Below are 21,193 nucleotides of genomic sequence, written 5' to 3' on the forward strand. Positions count from 1 at the left end.
CTCACCGTACCGTTACACAGCAGCGTGACTGCAGAGGGGAGGTGCAACAGCTCCGATAAATAACGATCAAAACGTTTCTCTAATTTTCCCTCAAAACAATCTGAAAATGAGCTCTGCTGATATGAAGACCATTACTGTGATCGGAAGGTGAGCAAAAAGGACGCTTTCATCATGTTTGAACTCAAGTTACGTATGAATTGCTTTGATAATACTACATTTGCATTGTTTTGTTAAACCATAGTTATTTTGCACATAATCATAGTTTACTGATTGCATTGCACTGACTTGCATGTTAGCTAGCTAAGTGGATTTCCGGACTTCTTGTGCGTTATCATGATACATGGCTATTAAAGACAAGCTTTAACTCTATGAAGTGGCCTGGCAGTTGTATGAGGAAATACTTGTGTACATTTTAACTTGTTTTCTGTACCTTGTTCATTATTTCTACACACTCAGCTAAAATTGGCAGTACTCTGGGACGACCTCCCTTAAACCTGGAGAGTAAATACTAACTGTTACAGACACATCCCACTCTTCTTAAATGTGTAGAGCTGTCAAACCCAGATATTTGCTACCCTTTTCTTAAATTTTAAAAAGTTTTTAACGTGCACATACACACATAATTGTCCGCAACATGCACACCCATTTAACCCGAATTTCCACAGCAGGGCTGTTAAACAGGGCGACAGTAAAAACAATGCAGCAAGTAATGCGTGACTAACTTCCCTGTGTAGGGAAGAAAGAGTAAACTGCTGGGAAATACAAGAAGAGACAGACAGAGCAAGAGAGATACTGAAGCATAACATGAGCCAGGGTTGAAAAATGACCAAAAAAGCCCTGGCCAATTGTGACAAATGATCAAATGTATAATTGTTTAACCCTCTGAGACTTGAAAGGACATCAGTTTTCTTGTGCTTCAATAGCCTTTTACAAGCTGTTTAACACATTGAAACCTGAGCAAATTTGTTTGATTCCTTTCGAAAACATGAGAAGAAATAACCTCAAAATTAAAAGAAATAAGTAAAAGGTGACAAGAAAAAGACCTGAAAATGATTATTATTTATTAAAAAATAATAGGGAAATTAAAAAAAAAAAAATAGGAAAGATGTTTAGAAAACTGTGTAATTAATGTGTAATTATTATAAGTATATATCTAAAATTATGTTACAGAATACTTTTTTAAGCTGTTGTTGTTGTACCTTTCTTTCTTTTTTGCTTATTATCAGGTAATTTTCTTTAAACTTTTTTTTAAAAACTTTTTTCTTGCTAATCTTTGGTCTATATCTTCTTAAGTTGCCTTCTCTCCATGTTTTTGTTTGGAAATCAAACCAATTTGCTCAGGTTTCAAAGGGTTAAAGGCATTTTTGTTGTTATCCCAGTCCAGTGTGAGCATCCTAAATGTGTATTTGTGTGTGTTTCAGCGGGCTGATCGGCCGCTCCTGGACTATGGTGTTTGCCAGTGGAGGCTACAGTGTGAAGATCTATGACAACATACCAGGACAGGCTGCCAAAGCCATCACAGAGATGAGGTCAGCCTTATTACACAATCCTGCTATCTTTAACCAGAATTAAAACCACCCTGTAATGCATTCTTAATTAATGTAATATTACATCATTTTTTCCGTAGTTATAAACACAACAATCATTTTTCTTTGCATTTGGGTTGCATCCTCCTGCCTTAGCATCAGCTGTGTCGGCTCAGGCACAGACAGACATAGACAAACTTAACATGACTTAACTTAATGACTTAATGAAGTCTCAAATTATTTTGTGTTTATTTGTGATTTTTTAAGTTTGCTGTTTTGGAAGCATTTTCTGGTAGGTAAAGAAATGTTGTCATTATTTTTGTCTTTTTTAATGTATTATTACATATGCACACTTTTCATACAGTAGCACAGTGTTCCCCATACAGTGATCTATTTAATCTTATTTCATTGTAGAGTTGTGTGCAGCACACTCGCTCAACCTGTCCTCGCCCTTCGCTCTCTCTGTTTATCAGACCACAAATTAGGTAGCTAGCCACCTTACTGTCACCTTTTTTGCACAGATCCTGCAAATCCTTACAAAGTGTTAAAAGGCATTGAATTCAGTTATTTAAAAATAAGGCCTTGATTGGTATAAAAATGCTTTAAATATATCTGTTAAAAGTCTTAAAAATGCTAAGATGCCTGAAAGCAGGATTTTGTTTTCAATCTAATGATGTTTTTTATGATGTAAAATCTCTATATAATTAGTAACATCTTCTTTTTATATGTTTGATTTACAAAATGCCTCTTGATTCAACATCACACAGACCTCATTATATTGTTTCTAAGGCAGAGGAATGACAAATGCAAAGTGGGAAAAACACAACTGCCAAGTCATGTTACATGTTACGATACACATTTGGGGACATACACATAATTGTCCCCAACTCTAAAAATTCATGTTGGTGCGTGGTTTTTTTTTCTTTTCTTTTTTTTTTTTTTTTTTTAAATTCTAGTCATTGTAAAATCGGTCTTAAATTTATGCAAAGAGGCTTTAAAAAGTGTTAAATCTAACTTGCCTTAAGCTGTAGGAACTCTGCTTTTTTGGTTTGCTTTGCAGTGTAGTCAGTTGTTGCCAATGCTGCAACAGAAACTTTCTCAGCATGATTCTTTACTATTGAATCAGCCTTTCACCAAAGGGACGAGTCTCATCTGCAACAGCCAATAAGAAAGCTCTCTCTCTCTGAAATGACCTGTGATTGGCCAAAGTCTCCTATCCTGGGTATGACCTAAGATACTCCATAACAGAAGATACACCATTACAAGCTGCACTGATGATGTGAAATTCACTTCTGAACTCCCGGTGGCCACGGTGATCTCTCACCTGCATACCCAAACCTCATTTGGAAGTATAGTAAACATTGTGTGGATGGATGAAATATGATTTAAAACTATACCACACAATCACAATATACAGTATAAATTTAACGTTTGTTCCTAATTTAGCTGCTCGGTTTTATCTGCTAGATTAATTTCTGATATAAACTGATAAAAAAAACTGATAAAACATAGTTTAAATTCCAGGACAGGAAGGCACTGCGCTGGATAAACTTTACAAGACCTGTATGGAAGACCATGTTTACTCTTAACATTATATTGTTGTTAAATTCATTACATTATTCTGCAGTAGAGTTTGAGGTTTGCTCTTTTTTATCATTCATCTTTTGTTGTATTTTTCTGTAAAATGTTTTTTCTTCATTTTTGTTTTGGTTTCTTTGTTTTCAAGTTGAAGGGAGATCTGTTTGTATAAGCCTCTGACTTCTTGATCTTTCCGACACATTTTTTTTGTCTGGATTTTATGCAGTTTTCAATTTTGTGCAATTAAACTAAACTAAACTAAAATGGTTACGACTGTAGCTAACCTGCGTGTGGTTTCTGTCCCTCCATTAGGCCTAATTTTAGTAAAAAGAAAAACACTGCATCATGCTGTTAAATCATACAGTAAATGGCTCCTCCTTTTTCTCTAAAAAACATACAGATTTACGATGTTTTGGTGTATTTTTGAAAAATGGTACATAACTGTATTTTTACAGAAATTTGTTATAGCGCTACAGCTAGTATCTCATCAACAAATTACAACAAAACTGGAGGCTAAGATGATAAAAATAAGGTTCACTAAGTTCTAGGTTGATGTAAGTGATGATTATCTTGTGCATTTTATATCACAAGGCCTTCCTATCCAGATGTTGGCATACTCTCACACCAGGGGATTTACTCTCTCATGGTTCTGGTCAGCAGGAGTGTGTGGCTGCAAAACAGGAAGGGAACATTAACAAGATGCACTGTCAGACCCTGTCCAAAATATAACCCGTCTTCCCTCTTGTGCTTAAAGAGAAGACATGTGGGAAATGCATGATCAGTGACTTCCTCTCACTATAGGAACAAATGGGCAAACAGGCCTAAAAACTCACGTCAACGCTGGTTAAACATTACTGTGGAATGACAAAGGGCTTTTGGTGAAAACTGTCAGAAAAACAACCTAATATGAAGGAGCTCTGCAGCTCTGAAACTGCGACACAAACCCAAACTTTGTACAAAGATGTCGTGATTATCTTGGTTTGTAATTATCTAATCTGTGGTGCTTTTACTCTCACTGTTCAGCCTGTTGGAGAACTGAAGACTGCAGTAGGGAACGTAATGCCAAACAGTCTCAGTCTCAAACCAAGGATTGTTTTATTTTTTTCCCCTGTAATTTATTATTTATTTTATTATTTATTTATTTATTAATTTATTTCAACAGTGCAAAACTAAACAAATGTTAAATTTTTAGGGATATAAAACAAAGAAAAGCAGCAAATCATCACATTTCTGAACCTTAACTAGTGACTAAAAATATTAATTTAATATTAAATTTGTTGCCAGTATGTTTTCAATTGTTCAACTATCTGATGAATCCGCTGATAGATGTTTCAGTGTTTATTGGTTTTCTCTGGCCCTGTGACACAAACCCAAACTTTGTACAAAGATTATCTTGTATTGTAAATATCTAATCTGTGGTGCTTTTACTCTCACTGTTCAGCCTGTTGGAGATTCAGTTGCCTGTATGAACAGCAGATGGTGTCATTGTACTTTCAGTCTCCTTTTGTGTTTGATTTCTAGCCGAACAACCTGTTAGAAGTGTCTCCAATTATAAGCTGTGTTTTTGTGTTATGACTCATGTGTTATTTACAACAAATTTATTATGACGCATAAATTGATGTATGACAGGTATGTTGCTGACTCATCTAATCAGCTAAACAAAAGCTGCTGCTGTGCTAACATGAGTGCCAGCTGATTAATTTTGGTTCCTATTTTGGCTGGTAAACCAGCCTGACAGCATTCAGTCATCTGCCCACAAACACTCCAGTATATTGGAACTAGACGGCACTCGGTTCGTGGAGCTCAAAGTCTTGAAAAAATATGTCTGAAAAACTCAACAGCAATGTCTTTCCAAAAATCATCACCCAGTTATAAAAGGTAATACACAGACCTTGTTGTGAGCAGTTTGATGTAGGAACTGTTTTCTGTTGTTGCCAACTGTATCACCTCGCAAGAGGCAGGCGTGCATCTACTTATGGACAACAGGCTTGTGCTTGTGACGGCGCAAGACTTTAATTTTAATTGCTGCAACATTAGCTAGCTCGGTGGTGCATGGTGAGCTAGCAGTAGATGCACGTCTCCTTTTGAGCAGTGATACGGTTGGCGGGTGTAATTTGGTAGAAAGACAAAAGTTGCAACATCATATTGCTCACAACCAAGCTGCAACATTCGGGCTTGAAGATAAAGCCAGCATGCTCCAAAAACTGCAGTTCTAGTCTAAAGGCCACTTGAGGCTGTCCCCAAAAGTGAGTCAGACCCCCATGTTAAAATGCCCAAATTCACAGCAGAAATTAAACATGTTTACAGCCTGGTACAAAAAACTAATCTTTGGTCTCTATAGCAAAATGCCTTGTTCATAACTTCTGTGTGGGGGAGGTTTTTTTTTGTAATTTAACTCACCTGTTTTCATTTTATAAAGGCTTAAAGTCACTGTAATTAAGTGCGGCTGCTTTGAGTGACAGGCCTGACGGTCTGAGTCAGATCCGCTCCTCGTACCTCTACGGCTGAATGGCTGAAATTTCAAACTTCACTCCAAAATGGAAGTCCACAAACCAATGAGTGATATCAAGATAGCCACATCCATTGTTTGATACTGTAGAAGCCCTCAACAAGATATGTGGATTATCTTGAGTAACAGAGTCGTGATTTCTGAAAAGAGACATGCTGCTGAGTTTTACAAATTATTTGTAGTGCTTTTAACACCACAAGCCGAGTGCTATCTTAAAGAAAAACAAGGAAATGACCTAAAAAAAGTATTCAAAGATTAAAATAATTTTGTAAACAAATTTTAAATATGAAATTATAACAATTACATAGCTTTCCTAAGCTCTTTTAAATTGTTTTTATTTTTTTTTAAAAATCTAATACTTTCTTGCAATTTGAGGAATATTTCTTAACAAGTTGCTCATTGCCCTTTTCCCAGTGTTTTTAAAAGAAATTGCACGCTTTGCTCAGGGTTTTTGTAGCACAAGAAAAGTGATGTTGCTCCAGGTTTCATCTACTCAATCTGTTAAAATAATTTTCATTTAATTAAAAAGAAAATGCTTTTACCTTTCAAATGTGCTACATTTTGGTGGTAAATCATTAGATTTTAAGAGAGTATTGTTAAAAGTCATAGGGGACTATTTGTTACATGCATAGTCATTTGTCATAAGTGTTTTTAGTGAGTGTTAACTGCCTGCTTTCACTCTGTTGGCTCAGGAAGCAGATGGAGGAGCTGGAGGAAGCCCACATGCTGAGAGGAAAGCTGAGCGCCGCGCAGCAGCTCGCCCTGGTCAGCAGCTACGATGACCTGGCTCAGGCGCTGGAGGGAGCCTTCTTTGTTCAGGTGACACAAGAGACGACCACTATCACCAGCACACGCTGTCCACACAGTGCTAAAATCAAGACAGATTGGTCTCTGCTGATTTGTTTGTTTTTATCATTCACTTGTTTGTCCATCAAAATCTTACTGAAAGCTGGTGTTTCCCATCACTGCAGTGTGGGTATTTTCCAGTGGTGGAACCTAACTAAGTACAATTACTCGAGTACTATATTTATGTACAGTCTTTAGGTATTAGAACTTTACCTGTGTGTTTTCATTGTCTACTACTTTATATTTCTACTTCACATTTGATATGGCATTACTGTACTGTATTACTTCTTTTATTTTACAGCTTTAGTTAATTTTTACATTTAAAAACACCTCGATCACCTTCTATTTATTCAATTTGATGCCTTACAATACCACTAACAATAATAATAATAATAATAAATAGTTACAAAGTACTTTACAATAAAACTAAACACAGAAAAACAAAGATCAAATGAAACAAATTAAAATGAAATTAAATGTCACTAAAAGATCAATATTCTTTCTGATAAAAGTTTGTTTTTAGGAGACAGGAAACAAGGACACTGACTCAGACAGCCTTATATCGTCTGCCTATAAGTATACAAAGTGTCTAAATTTTGTTCCACATTGACACAACACTGAAATACCTATGCATGTATTTCTTAGTAATAAAAACAGAACAATAGATAATTCTATAATAACTATCTGTGCTATGATACTTAAAAAGCAGCTATTCTGCGTAGAGAGTGTGTTTATTTTTGATACTCTAAATACATTTTGCTGATAATACTTAAGTACATTTACTTTTTGAATTCAGGATTTTACTTGTAATAGACTATTTTTAGCATCGTAAGTAAAAAATCTGAGTACTTTTTCCACCAAATGTTTGTGTGGTGTGAGCAGCAGTGGAAGCTCTATACTGTTGGGTCATTTATTGGTTAATTCACAGATGACATACATTCAGTCATGCACCATAAATCAAACTATGGATTGATTATAGTGATCTCAGTACTGTATGTTCTGGTATTTTCAAAATTACACTGACTGCCCTCACAGGGGCTCAGCATCATTGGTTAATACTGACATATTCTATGATACCACAGAGTACATTTTGAATAAACCCTAAAATACATCTAAGCTGAGTTTGGGCATTTTGCAAAGTTTAGACTGTTTCCTTCTTTGTGGATTTTATGCTGTGTAAACCAAAGCAACATCTAATGTTTCAGACAGTTATGTTTAACACAATAATGACAGCATGCTACATGTCATAACACAACTGTTGGGTGTGGTCATTATGACTGACTTAGTTGTTTATCATAGATTAAAGAAATACTTCACCTACAAAATTAGCATTAGTATAACAAATGTTGAATTCAAGAGGGAAATTTTGTTTTTGCATGCCTCCACGATGAAAGGAGAATTTAAAACCTGAGAAACTCTTGATGTAAAAGCGGGACTGTATTAAACAACAGCAAAACTCTATAACATCTTACACAACTCCTGTGTGGGGAAAGTCTTCCTTATACCTTTTGGCCAATCACTATTACGTTTTTTCCGACTAACCTGAGTATACTGTGTCAGAGCTTGAGCCAAAGGTGGGGACCTGAGTCACATCACTTGACTGAAGTCCGACTCGAGTTGCAACTTTGAAGACTTGGGCAGTCAGTTGTGCTTGACATCACAGCCGTGATCAGAGCACAGTAAAGACAGGTAGGGCCAGAATAAATCAATACTCTATTCTGAGTTCATCCAAAAAAGGAACAATAGAGGACGTATTAGGAACTTTGAAGACTTCAGACTTGCTCGACTAACACTGATAAGAGACTACACTTTGACTTTGACTTGGTATTCATGAATTGAGACTTGACTTAGACTTGAGACCTATGAATCGAAGGGACTTGGACTGTTTTTTGTTTGTTTTTTAAAATAAATATGTTGTAGATGTTGAGAAGTAATTTTTCAAACATCCATATAGATTTAGATGAATTCATTAGAAATTTGGTGGTAAAAGGTCAAGGTCACTGTGACCTTGTCAGTCTCATTCTCGTAAACACAATATCTGAAGATTGCCCTGAGGGAGTTTACTCAAATTTGGCACAAACTGCCATTTAGACTCAAGGATAAACTGACTACAATTGAGTGGTCAAAGGTCAAAGGCCAAGGTCACAGGAACCTAATAAAGCATGTTTTTGGCCATAACTCAAGATTTTATTTGCTCAGGATATAGTGACGAAGGTCTTACATTTTGAATCCAAAGGGTCAAAGGTCAACTGTGACATCATAATGTACATAAAATACTTATGGACGTTACTCAACGTCATATCTCAGGAATGGTAGGGAAGACATTTCGTCAGATACTGAATTGGTGACACTAATCTTGGATGTCCACCTTAAAACTGTACCGATTGTACAGATCTTCTGTGATGATGGGTGGAGATGTGTCTGAAGTGTCCCTGTTTTCACAAAGATAGATGGAAACTTTAAGTGCAGCTTGACTAATGCGCAGAGGCACACAACTGTTGGTGGTATTACTTGATTTGGAAACATGATTGGGTAATTTCTAATGCAATATGCACAAAACTGGCAACCCACTATGACATGGCGGATCAGCAGACGTCGGTACTAAAGGCTGCTATCATGAATCCAAAAATGTAAATTTAAGCATTTTGTTGTCAGTGATGGTTGTGAGAAAAGCTCAAAAAGCTCTGATAAGTCAAACACAACATCAAACTTCATTTGTCACTATAAAACCCACAAATAAATGTGTGAATGTGGGTTTTTAGTTTGTTTATTGGCTGATAAAACAATCGCTAGAAATCTCACGTTGACCATCAGAGTTTTATAACCTGAATTGTTTAACTTATTGCAGGGACTTGACTCGCTGTATTTTCACCATAGTAACTTAATCCAGACTTGAAGGTTAAAGACTTGAGACTTGCACGTGTGTGAGTTACTCCCACCTCTGGCTTGAGCTGTCTGTTATGCCAACAAACTAACAAAAGTAGAGCTTTCCTTTGACAAAGGTTCAGGTGGAAGTTTTCATTACAAGAGGCACCCTGGTGTTGAAATTTGACATTTTAACACAGAATCACTCATCTCATCTTTTCATGATGACAAACAAAAACACACACTGAACAATGGACACTTGTTCACTTTAACTCAGTCATGTTCATGTCTTGAAATAAAAATGAAAGTTTCCTCTTAAGCTGGAAAAATGTCACGTATGCAGCCCTGACTGTTGAAGCAGTCAGTTGTGCTTGATGTCACAGCCGTGATCAGAGCACAGCAAAGACAGGTAGGGCCAGAATAAATCAATACTCTATACTGAGTTCATCCAGAAAAGGAACAATAGAGGACTTATTAGGAACAGGGAAATAACAAATAGTTTTCCTGTTCAGTGAGTCAGCTTCACGTTTCCTGATAGTATGACACCATCTGATGCAGTTTTCACCCGCAGAACATTTGTCTCAGTCAGATTTGTTACAGAACATATCGATAATAATAATAATAATAATAATAATAATAATAATAATAATAATTATAATAATTATAATAATTATAATAATAAGAACAATAATAAACTTTATTTATATATCCCATTTAATACAAGAAATGCAGCATAAAGTGCTTTATAATAAGGACATAATAAGCCCAGAGTGATTCACTTGAAAATAGAAGGAATGAACATAAAACAGGCCAAGAAGGTCAATATAAAAGGATGTCAAAAAACAGCTTAAAACAAAAATTTAATCCTAAAGTGAATCTTAAAATCCTTAAATCATTAAATAATAAAACCATATATCCTTAAATCCATTAAGATACAACATTTCAAAAGAGATGCAGCAGTGTAAAGTATGTAAGTAAGTTTTTTTGTGAATTCAGAGCTATTTAAAGGATGTATTTAGTTTTCTTTAAAAATATTTGGTCATCTGGTTTCTCTGATATCTATAGGTTGTGTGTTCCATAGCTTTGGGGTATAATTGACAAAGGCTGCAAGGCAAGATAAGTTTATTATTTGCATAGCACATTACTGCAACAAGGCAATTTAAAGTGCTCTATGTTAAAAGCATCGAGACAAAGTTAAAACAGAATAACATTATAAAACATTGAAATACTAGTAAAAATGCCATTAAAGAGCTAGAGAATAGCAGGGCTGTACTCGTCATGTCTACACAAAGTTCTCTGGCTTGGCCAGCAGTTTATAACATGTCCGAGTGAAGCAAAACGCTGACTTTTAATCGCTCCTCCTATGCTCCAAAAGCAGTTACCCCGGTTTTGTCTTTGTTTAATTGAAGAAAATTTTGGCACACCCAGTCATTTATTTGCTCAGATCACTCAGCCAGAACTTGTATAGTTTTATCATTATTATATTAAAATCATGACTAGAATGACCGCCTTGTGGTTAAATGCCTCAGAAAACCAGTCAAGTTGGGTTAGGGTTAGTTTACATCCATGTTTGTGAAAACATGAATTCTTCACACACATCTTCCCTCGTCAGCACAGAAGATCTAAACAGTCAGCACAGTTTCAAGGTGGACACCTAACATATTGTGTGAGGTCACAGTGACCTTTGACCTTCCACTACCACATCTAATCACCTCAATTTTTGAATCCAATCAGATCAAATCAAATTTGAGAAAATTCCCACAATGTCTTCTTGAGATGTTCAAGAGAATGAGACAGACAAGGTCACAGTAACCATGACCTTTAACCACCAAAATCTAATTGTTCATCCTTGAGTCAAAGTGGATGTTTGGGCCGAATTTAAAGAAATTCCCTCCAGGTATTCATAAGATATCATGGTCATAAGAATGAGACAGATGAGGTCACAGTGACCTTGACCTTTCACTTTTCACCACCAAATTCTTATCAGTTAGTTCTTCTGTCTAAGTGGTCATTTGTGCTAAATTTGAGGAACCTTTCTCAAGACAATCATTAGAAGTGAAGTTTACAAGTATGAGACAGAAAAAAGGTCACAGTAGCCTTGACCACCAAATTCTAAGCAGTTCCTCCTTGACTCAAAGTGGATGTTTGTGCCAAATTTGAAGAAATTCCCTCAAGGCGTTCTTGAGATATCATGTTCACGAGAAGACAGATAGAAGACCCAAAAACATAATGCCTCCGGTCAAAGCTATCGCAAAGCTTAAATTTAAGTCATTTCAACTTTACTCAGGAAACAGTATACAACATACTATCAGACAGTACGTAGACTACACTTATGTACATTACCACTGCCTGCATTCCTCACCATCATCTAAATGTTTCCATACAGGTGTTTTTCTACACAAACACGGTGCTTCAAATCAGGCAAACGGGTTGTTTCCCTGCTCAAGGAGAAGAGATATGATCTGCTTCAAATCAAGACATAATTTTAAAAATACATTTAACATATAAAATAGCTAAAATCAGTAATATAGTAGTAAGACTGTGAAAATGCAGCTGGGAATAATACATTGTAGACATTATGAAAGCTCACATTGTTAATAATTGGAGCATTACATTATTATGCACGCATACAGCAGGTATTCTGCTCGTCCAGCCAGTTATTGCAGTTCCACACAATTGATGAATACCATTTAAAGAGCTTATAACATTTGACTATCACTTGTGACAGCCACTCCTTTTCCCAGGGCAGATAGTTCAATAATATACAGCAGAGTCAGAAAGGGTTGTTAAAAAAGTTTAACTTGCATTTGATGGATGGTTGAGAATCCCAAACTGGTTATATCAGGTTTTTTAATGTGTGAGAACAATGCGGCCTGCGACATAATTGTCAAAGTACATTTCCATTGTCACAGTTTGTAGTTTTCCGTTCATCACGAACCAAAGTCAAAGCTTATTTTACTGTTGTGATATGTACAGTTTTTATCTTTGCTAAAATCAAAGAAAGATTGACAACAAAGCTACAACATTTAAGGACTGACTCACCCAAAATTATCTTCTCAACTCATCTTTGTAGGAATTTATCTCTACTGATAGTTTTGGTTTCATTTATATGCTCAATACCAAAGTTTGACGCTTACCCAGAATCAAAATACCAAGTCTTTATTATTGTGTTGACTGAAGTGTTTAAATTTGAAGATTGTGTTTGCCTGCATAATTTTTAACACTTTCTCAAGGAAAGTTTGAAAAGTGGGAGCAGGAACTTCAGGGTCCCTGTCTTACACAAAACACAAAGCCGTACACAGCACAGTGTAACTTTCATTGCTGGTTTCGGATCGACGCAGTTGTTATTTTAACTGCCAGTGCTAAAATTGTGTAACTACTTTGACATTGACATTGACATTGACTGTTCATACGTGTACATTCACACACAGGGAGACACGGCTAGGTTGCCAGTGGAGGAAATAATACATTATTAATGAGGAAAACATTAACAACATTCTGTAAAATGTGAACATAGCAGAGAGCAGAGCAGAGCTGCAGAGCTGTTGTCTGACTTCCTATGAAGAAAAACACTGCACCTAAAATTTTTTCTTCTGCTTCCCCTTTTAAGTTCATAACGTAACATAATGCCCCACGATATTTTCTGCAGTGACATTAATGCTCTGACTAAATTACTCTCAGCAGAAAACTGCTCACTTCTACAGTTTGCAAAATCCACAGTGTAAATAGCAATGCAGCAGTGCAGGCGCACCTGACTTTTAAAGAGAGTGTGGGATGACACTGAGTTGAATTCATGTTACACCCAAACACATGTTTTGGGGCGTAACATTAATGATTAATCCCATAACAATTAATTAAGGGATTAAATACAACCCATTTCTCCCTTGTGCCTTACTTTGTCGCCAGATTTTGCACCATTTAAGTAGCAAAGTGGAGTTGGACACGCCTTAAATGCAATGGTAGATTAAGTATCTTAAAGCCTCACTTGAGTAAAAGTAGATTTCCTACCAGAAAATGACTTTCTGTGACAGTTAAAGTCACCTATTAGAATATTACTTGAGTAAAAATCTAAAAGTATCTGATATTTACTGTACTTAAGTATCAAAAGTGTTTTTATAATAATAATTGTTCTTCCATTACTAGTACCATCACTACTACTATTGTTACTGCACTTTTGTCCTCTGTATAAATTGTTGTATTGTTGTTTTTTTCCCTCTTTCTTGCTTTCTTTCTTTCTTTCTTTCTTTCTTTCTTTCTTTCTTTCTATTGTCTGTTACCTGTCATTGGATTACGGATGTAATTTAGCAATCCTACTAACTCAAGCTTATTTACATTTGTATTTTATACTGATGTTAATTAATATGCTGTGTCCCTTTTAAATAAACAGCAAATAAATAAATAAATAATAAAATAAACATTAGAAGAAAAAAGCAAGCAGTTCAAATTTTAAGAATTATTAAGTTTTCCTTCTTCATTACACCACATTAAAAATGGCGCGTAAATTACATTGAAAAAAAAGGTCTTCTTAACAACATAAAGGATTTTAAGAAATCTCCTAATTCCTACCCTTTTTTCTTAGAAGCTTAGTAAAAGTATACGTTTTATTTAGGAAATGTAGCGGAGTAAAAGTGAAAATTTATAGAAATATGAAAACTTAATTAAAGTACAGATACCCCAAAAATACTCAAGTATTGTTATGAAGTGTTATTACTTTGTTACATTACACCACTGCAGACACCCTCAACATACTGTACTGTACATTACAAAGACTCTGGCCTGAGAAAATACTTACTTACTTTCTGACAGAAAATGAAATCATGGCAGTGGTACATTTTTTGCAATGACTTCATGGCCCATTTTCTGTGTGTAAGTGATTTACACTCTCTCTTGTATTTATATGTTTTCCAGGAGTGTGTATTTGAAAAGCTGGAAGTCAAGCAGGACGTCTTCCAGGACATCGAGCGTCTTGTGGGAAAAGACGTCATCCTGAGTAGCTCCAGTTCCTGTCTGGTACCGAGCAGCATCTTCTCTAAAGTACAGAACAGGAGTCGCTGCCTCGTCTCTCATCCGGTTAGTAATACTGCAGTCATGGTACCAGCAGGTAGTGAACAGCAGAGGTGGAATTCAACTAAATACAGTATGCAAGTACTTTATTTTAGTACAAATTTTAGGTACTTTACTAAAGTATTTCCATTTTATGTAGCATTATATGTCTACATCTGCATAATACACTAACAAATATTGTATTTCTTACTCCACTACATTTGTGCGACAGCTTAAGTGTCTGTTTGTTAAAACTAAAACACCACCAGTCGGATCACAATCTTTCTCATTTTACAGCTAACCAGTACACTAGAATATGTTTCTGAAAACATTTGAGGCGAGGAATAGGCATTGCAACCAAAGAATCTTGATTCATGATCAGCGCTGTTTGATAGTTTGACTGCAGTTCGCGAGCAGTGATGGACACGATTGACAGCTGCAGTAGACACTCCTCGGGTCTGATTGGTTGTTTTTGTGGGTCACAGTTATGAAAATATATTATTTGCTAAAAGAAAAAAAACGTATGTGCTTTAAGCACATACCATAAAACTGCATCAACACCACGAAGCAAGTTCAACAAAACCAGACTCTCTTTGTCTAAGCTGGCTCAACAAACCCTGAAGCCCTCCGTCTGAGTTAACAGGATGTGGTTGTCAACTGTCTCCATTAATCTAGACTTTATGCTTCAGGCTCTGTGTGCATTAAATAAAGTCAATTGACGAGTACAGCGCGTCATTTGACACTTTAAAATGACTGATCACATGCTGCCTACTTCTGCCTTCGAAAATATTTTTTTAAAAGTGTTACAGTTAAAAGCAACACTTTTACCTCCATTAAAGCGAGACAGGAAACATGGGGAAAATCACAAATTAATATAACATAACAGATTCATTTTACCACTGTTACATCTAGCATGACAGCTGCACTTTAAACTCTGTGCAGTGGATTTAAACATTATAATCAAAAACTAACACTATCCTGTAATAAAGGGGACATGTAAATTTCTGTAGTTCTTGCACAAATGGTGAAGTAAATCTTAACTGACTGAACATTATCTGTGACAAATTCCAAGTAGACTAATCTACTTTATGTAATAGCCTATAGCTGCAGTGTGAAATGGACTTCCGCAAAGCAGAACTGAACATACAAACATAACCCAAAGTGGTAACATTATAGAGGTTTGAAGCAATTACAACACATTATATGCAAGAAACATCATCCTGATTAAAATATATAGTAACTATCAATGAGTGATTCTACCTGTGGCTTTATAGAGGCTTTAGAGCCAGTGTATATGAAGGCTGTGTCCTTACCGCAGCGGCCGCGGATTCGATTCCGGCTTGTGGCCCTTTGCTGCATGTCTTCCCCTTTCTCTCCCCCTTTTACACTAGCAATCTCCTGTCCTATCTAATAAAGGCAAAAATGCCAAAAAATAAATTTAAAATTCTGCATCACTGATGTCTTGTAGGTTACCATGTAGGAAAAAAACGTGATACAATGCTACGGTAAGTGCCACTGTAATTGCACAGCTATATTTATTCGGTGGCATTTCTGTAACATTACGGCTCAACACGTTGGATGAAGTGCATTTATAACCTTTTCTCTCAGCTAAGCATCTGTATCAGTGATGCTACTCAAAGAAGCTGTGAAAGGAGCTTATAACTCTAAAAAAAAAATTCCAAACTCTTTTGATAACACAACTTGCATCGCAATATTTCAGAAAAGCTATTGCAAAATTTTCAGGCCGCAACAATCAGACAAAAGCCCGCAAAATCCTGGAGGGACTGCTGTTCCCCCGATCACCCCTAAAACACCTTTGTCAAACTCACAGACGACACCACCATGGTAAAACAGACGACAATGAGCATACAGGGACAAACTCAACATCTGATTGTGTGTAGTTCCCATAACAACCGCCTCCAAAACACAATGAAATCCAAAGAGATGATAATTCAGAGCCCTCTGCATACAAGGAAACAACGTGGAGTGGGTGGAGAGTTTCAGATTCCTGGACGGCTACATCACTTCACACCTCATATGGTCTGTAAACATCTCTCTCCAGGTGAAAAAGGCCAACAGAGGCTGTACCTTCATAGGAGGTTAACACAGTCCCAGCTCCCTCAGCAGTCACTGGTTTACCCCCACCAGGCCACCATGGAGAGTCTCCTCGGCATTTGCTGCACAGCATGGTACCGCAGCTGCACTGGGGAGAGGCTGAAGTTGCAATGGGGTGGTGAAATCGGCTCAGTGATAAAAAATGCTACCACCTCTAAAGGAAATTTACTTTAACCGACTGGAAAAGTAAACCAGCTGAATCATAAAAGACCCATCCCACCCTAAACACGGACTATTTGTCCCCCTCCCCTCTAAAAGAAGGTACAGTACAATAAAAAGCAAAATAAACAGACGGAAAACGTCTTCATTCAAAGAGCTGTAAACCCCCTTACTGCTGTGAACACACACCACACATGACACAAACACACACATTGCACACTGCCACCATCGTATTGCACAATGCCATTTTTTGCACATACCAAACTATATGGTACTACATTTGATTTTTAAACACTTTAGATAGATAGATAGATAGATAGATAAAATGTATATAATAGAGCTTTCAAAAGATTTTTTCTTTCAAAAATATGGTCTGTTGCTGAACTCTGTCCACAGCAGTAAATTGTTAAGGATTAATATCAGACTCCAGCCTGCTTCTCTAAACTGGGGGTATGCAGACTGATTAGACTACAGACTATTGTACGTAATACACTGACAGTAGATCAGTTCATCATACTGCCCCACTTCAAAAAATATGAACTTTCCCTTTAAAGCTTGTTGATAAATTATGTGGTGTCAGATTGGTGCATAGACTTGCATACTTTCCAATACCCAATCCAGTGTTTCAGGCAGTGTTTGAGGCATTTATGAGACTGGTTTCAGTATCGGAACAAATCTAGTCGTAGCCACGAGAAGGATACTTGGTGCACAACCTAACTGCCAAATTGTCTGTTTCTATCCAAGTATTTGGTTGTCAGTCAATCTGAGTGGGAAAGTGTTTCTTCCACAACCTATTTTTCCATTGTCAACCTGTGACTGAAGTATCCATCACTGACTCACCTCACCACAGTCAGCGTTTTTGTTTCATATCTACAAACATGCAATCTGTATCAGCTTCTTAGTTCTAAAAAACATTTAGATTGTGCCTTTTTTGTTTTACTTTTGGGTATTAGAAAATGCTTCAGCTCTTTATCTGCTGACCCTGAAAACTAACCAATGGCCACTGATGTCACAGCTTTATCACAGCGGCAGTGAGGCACATTGACTGCCAAAAACAAACCCTTTTCATTTCATTTGTATATGGAGAGGAAGAGAAGGAATAAGGATATGAACTATGCCAGACCTGAATATTTGCGAGATGACTCTGGTATTTATCTAGCTCCGCTCGTGTATCAAAGGGGTTGTCAGGAACATTTTGAACAGTTTCAGCTGCCAACCAAAAGAAAAGTTCTATAGGGTGACTTTTAAGTTCATGTCTGTTTTTCATGAGCTTTCTGGCACTCAGTGTGCTAACATTTGTCATGACCCACCCATTAATACAATTGAAATGACAGGTTCAGTTCGGGTCACCACCGAACTTAAAAGGGATTAGTCATCATTACAGTGCATTAAGTGCACCATCCTGTTCTGCTCCATCGATGCCTCTGTTTTGATGTTGATATATTGCCTGCTGGTGTTATGTCAAGATGTCAGTTTAGGTATGATGTTATGATGATACTACAGTTTCACCTGGTATTTGAAAAAAGCCCAATACCTTTAATGACATACCAGCTTTTTATGAACATGCTGCAGGTAAACCCACCTTACTTTGTCAAACTGGTGGAGCTGGTGCCTCACCCAGAGATGACAGCGACTGTTATGGACACCACCTACTCCCTCATGACCAAGGTAAAGGTCCCCGATTACACAATCCTGCATATGTCAGGACCTGCAGGAGAGATAGAAGCAAAAAAATTTATGAGGAAACAAAATTATGAGGGTTTGAAGTGTGATTAAAAGAATGGAGGGCAGGACTGGAGTAATATCAGGGTGTGAAGTGTCTTTATTGTCTCTTACAAAAGTTGGTTTGCAGCAAAGATTCATACAAAATACACTAATACTGATGGACAGATACAACAGGACATACAGTAGTTTAATGAGTGGCTCAGTATCATCCACAGCTTCAGGGTCAAACAAATACAAGTTAACAATTAAAGCAATCCGTGCAAATTAGCAATCTGCAGAAAACCGTTAAAACACTACCTACTGTTCAACATGTAAGTGAAGTAAAACTTATTTTTATAGCACCATTGAAAACCTAGTCACCAAATTGCTGTACAAAAGGAAAGAGTTTAATCCTTAAATGGTCAGGCATATATACATATTTTTGAAATTTAATTAATTGCTATTTTCTAATGTATTTATGCTAAAAGGACAGAATGTAAATCTTTATTTATTCTCAAAATATCATGTTTAGTTTCCAGATTACAGTTTGTATATCTTTGAGTAATTATTGCTGAATATTATAAACATGAAAAAACAACATGCAATTCATGGCCTTCGACTTTTTTCAAGTAGGATCACATTTTTGAGTTTTGATACCAATGATGAGTATATTTTTGAACGTTCATTGTTTCACTTGTCCCTGAATTACCACACAGTGATTGAACCAAGCAAGTCTCAATTCCTTGCAAGTCTGCACAGGCTTAATTTCATAACATGCTGAATTAAACTGCAAACCAATGACTTCCTGTAAGGAATCAAGTCAGTGTAGTACTGGGTGTACTAAAATTTGCACTAATGTAAATATACTTTTACTTCATTGTCTTCAGCATGTAGAATCACAAGTAATGTTGTCTGAGGAGTTTCAGTATTGCTGTTTTTAACATGTTTGATTTGTCTCAATTCAGGTTGGTCAGGCGCCCATCTGTCTGAAGAAAGAAATCGATGGCTTCGCCCTCAACAGAGTGCAGGCGGCCATTATTGCAGAGTCCTGGAGGCTGGTCCAGGTCAGTGTCTTGCTTCTGTCCTTATAGATGAACCAGTTAAGGTAGATGTATTCTTTCTACAGACTGTATAAAAAAGTGGATGTAGTCTGCAGGTCTGAAAAGTGAAGCCATTGCAGAAGTTCCTTAAACCTGTATTCTCTTTTAATGTCCAGAAAGGGACAACTCCATTGGTTGCAAAAACTCTCTGATTGTATAGAAGTCTTTGAAAAAATTAACCTTTCTCTCACTTGAGTAATTACCCCAGTAAACAATTTCCTTATGAGTTTATGGCTTCAATTGCTAGTTTCAAGTCTTGTTCAATACAGGATAATGTTTATTTTATGAATTATGGTCCCAGTTGGAGTAAAATAGGTGATAGAGACTGTATAAAATAGCGTTGTGTGATATGATGAAATATAACATCTGATGATAAAAACGTCTATTGTATCATATTATGCTATATCTTTTATTTTGTTTATGTCATCTGATAATGCTTTTCCTCTGTCCATGTGGGCGAGGGGGCGCCTATACAATGCATGGCACTCAAACAAATATGGATGAGCTGGAAAGCAATACTGATTATGGGGATTCAACATGAGAAACTGACACTGGCATTTCATTTCTCTCTCTCTCTTCCATGGCTCTCAGCCTTTCACAGACACACACACAAAAAACAAGGCTTTTGCAGAGCTCAAGACCTTGACTATTTCATCACATTTTGCAACCATAGAGCACTATGACTTGCAAATACTATTAATATATGAACTGGAGAGCTGTTAGTTTGTTTCCAGCTTGTAATGGATGAATCCTCATACCATCATTACAGTTTAACTGTCTGCTAACGCTAGCATCCAACTGCTGACTGGAGTCTAAAGTTCACAGCAAAAAAATCAACACTTCCAGCCCAAGACGAGCCAGGTCCTTCAAAGTTAAAGCACTATAGGTTCCGCTTTGATTTATTTAATTATAACAATACTTTATTTAACTTTACCATAACAGTACTTTATTTAGCTATTCTTTATTCATTTCGTTATTCTTTATTTAACATCATGACAGTATTTTATTCAACTTTATTCTAACAATAGTTTATGTAACTTTATTATATGGCAGTAGGTACTTTATTTGTAACTGTGGTTCATTTAATTTTGTATTTTAGTAATTTACAGAAGTTTAGAAGAGATTCAAAATACTGAGATATACAGTATATTGTGTATCACAATAAAGCCTAAAAATATTGTGATATCTTAAGTCATTTCGCCCAGCCCTAGTTCAGGATGGAGTCAAAGCAATGCACATCTGCCACGGCTCAACCCTCTCATTTACAAATGCTCACTTCTGGCTCTCAAACAAAAATATTTGTCCAAAATTCCTGTCTCGAGGCTTCAAACCAACAGGTGACATCATGGTGGCTATGTCCATATCTTTCATACAATCTATAATTATTTTACTGCTTTTCCTCTGACACTACTGTGCAAATTAAAACACACCTTAAAATATCATCCTGTGACCCATGTGCTCAGGTCCTAATGAAAGGCCTCATAACATTAGTCGCACAACAGTGTGTATGTGTTTGTTTTCATCTCTGTACAAGAGCTCCTCAATCTCAAAGAGGCTTTGTGTGGCTGAGTATCTCTGCTGATGGTTTTGTACCAGAGGCAGAAAAGAGGAAGCCCCTTGTCAGCTCACCTCTGCTATAATCTCCATCCAAAAAAAGAACACAATGAGAGTAAATGAGCTTTAGCCGCTGATGACAGGCACCATTACACAATCACTCATGGAAGAAAAAGTTACAATGATAGTAGGTA

General features: G+C 36.6%; 1 protein-coding gene and 1 long non-coding RNA gene across 2 annotated transcripts in view; one reads left to right on the forward strand and one right to left on the reverse strand.

The window, feature by feature from the left end:
* Positions 1-49: 49 nt before the first annotated feature.
* The window catches only part of cryl1 (crystallin, lambda 1), a 41,641-nt gene continuing 20,497 nt past the window's right edge, over positions 50-21,193 (forward strand). Inside the window, exons 1-6 of the mRNA XM_042494508.1 lie at positions 50-147; positions 1,422-1,529; positions 6,306-6,432; positions 14,233-14,394; positions 18,214-18,309; positions 19,311-19,409. Of these exons, the coding sequence (XP_042350442.1) occupies positions 107-147; positions 1,422-1,529; positions 6,306-6,432; positions 14,233-14,394; positions 18,214-18,309; positions 19,311-19,409 (633 nt within the window). The 5' untranslated portion in view covers positions 50-106. The remainder of the gene's footprint in view (positions 148-1,421; positions 1,530-6,305; positions 6,433-14,232; positions 14,395-18,213; positions 18,310-19,310; positions 19,410-21,193) is intronic.
* Positions 18,275-21,193, reverse strand: part of LOC121948950 — a 49,608-nt gene continuing 46,689 nt past the window's right edge. The window contains exon 4 of the long non-coding RNA XR_006106197.1: positions 18,275-18,349. This is a non-coding gene — a long non-coding RNA (uncharacterized LOC121948950). The remainder of the gene's footprint in view (positions 18,350-21,193) is intronic.

The sequence above is a fragment of the Plectropomus leopardus genome, chromosome 10 (assembly GCF_008729295.1).
Source record: "Plectropomus leopardus isolate mb chromosome 10, YSFRI_Pleo_2.0, whole genome shotgun sequence".
NCBI lineage: Eukaryota > Metazoa > Chordata > Actinopteri > Perciformes > Serranidae > Plectropomus > Plectropomus leopardus.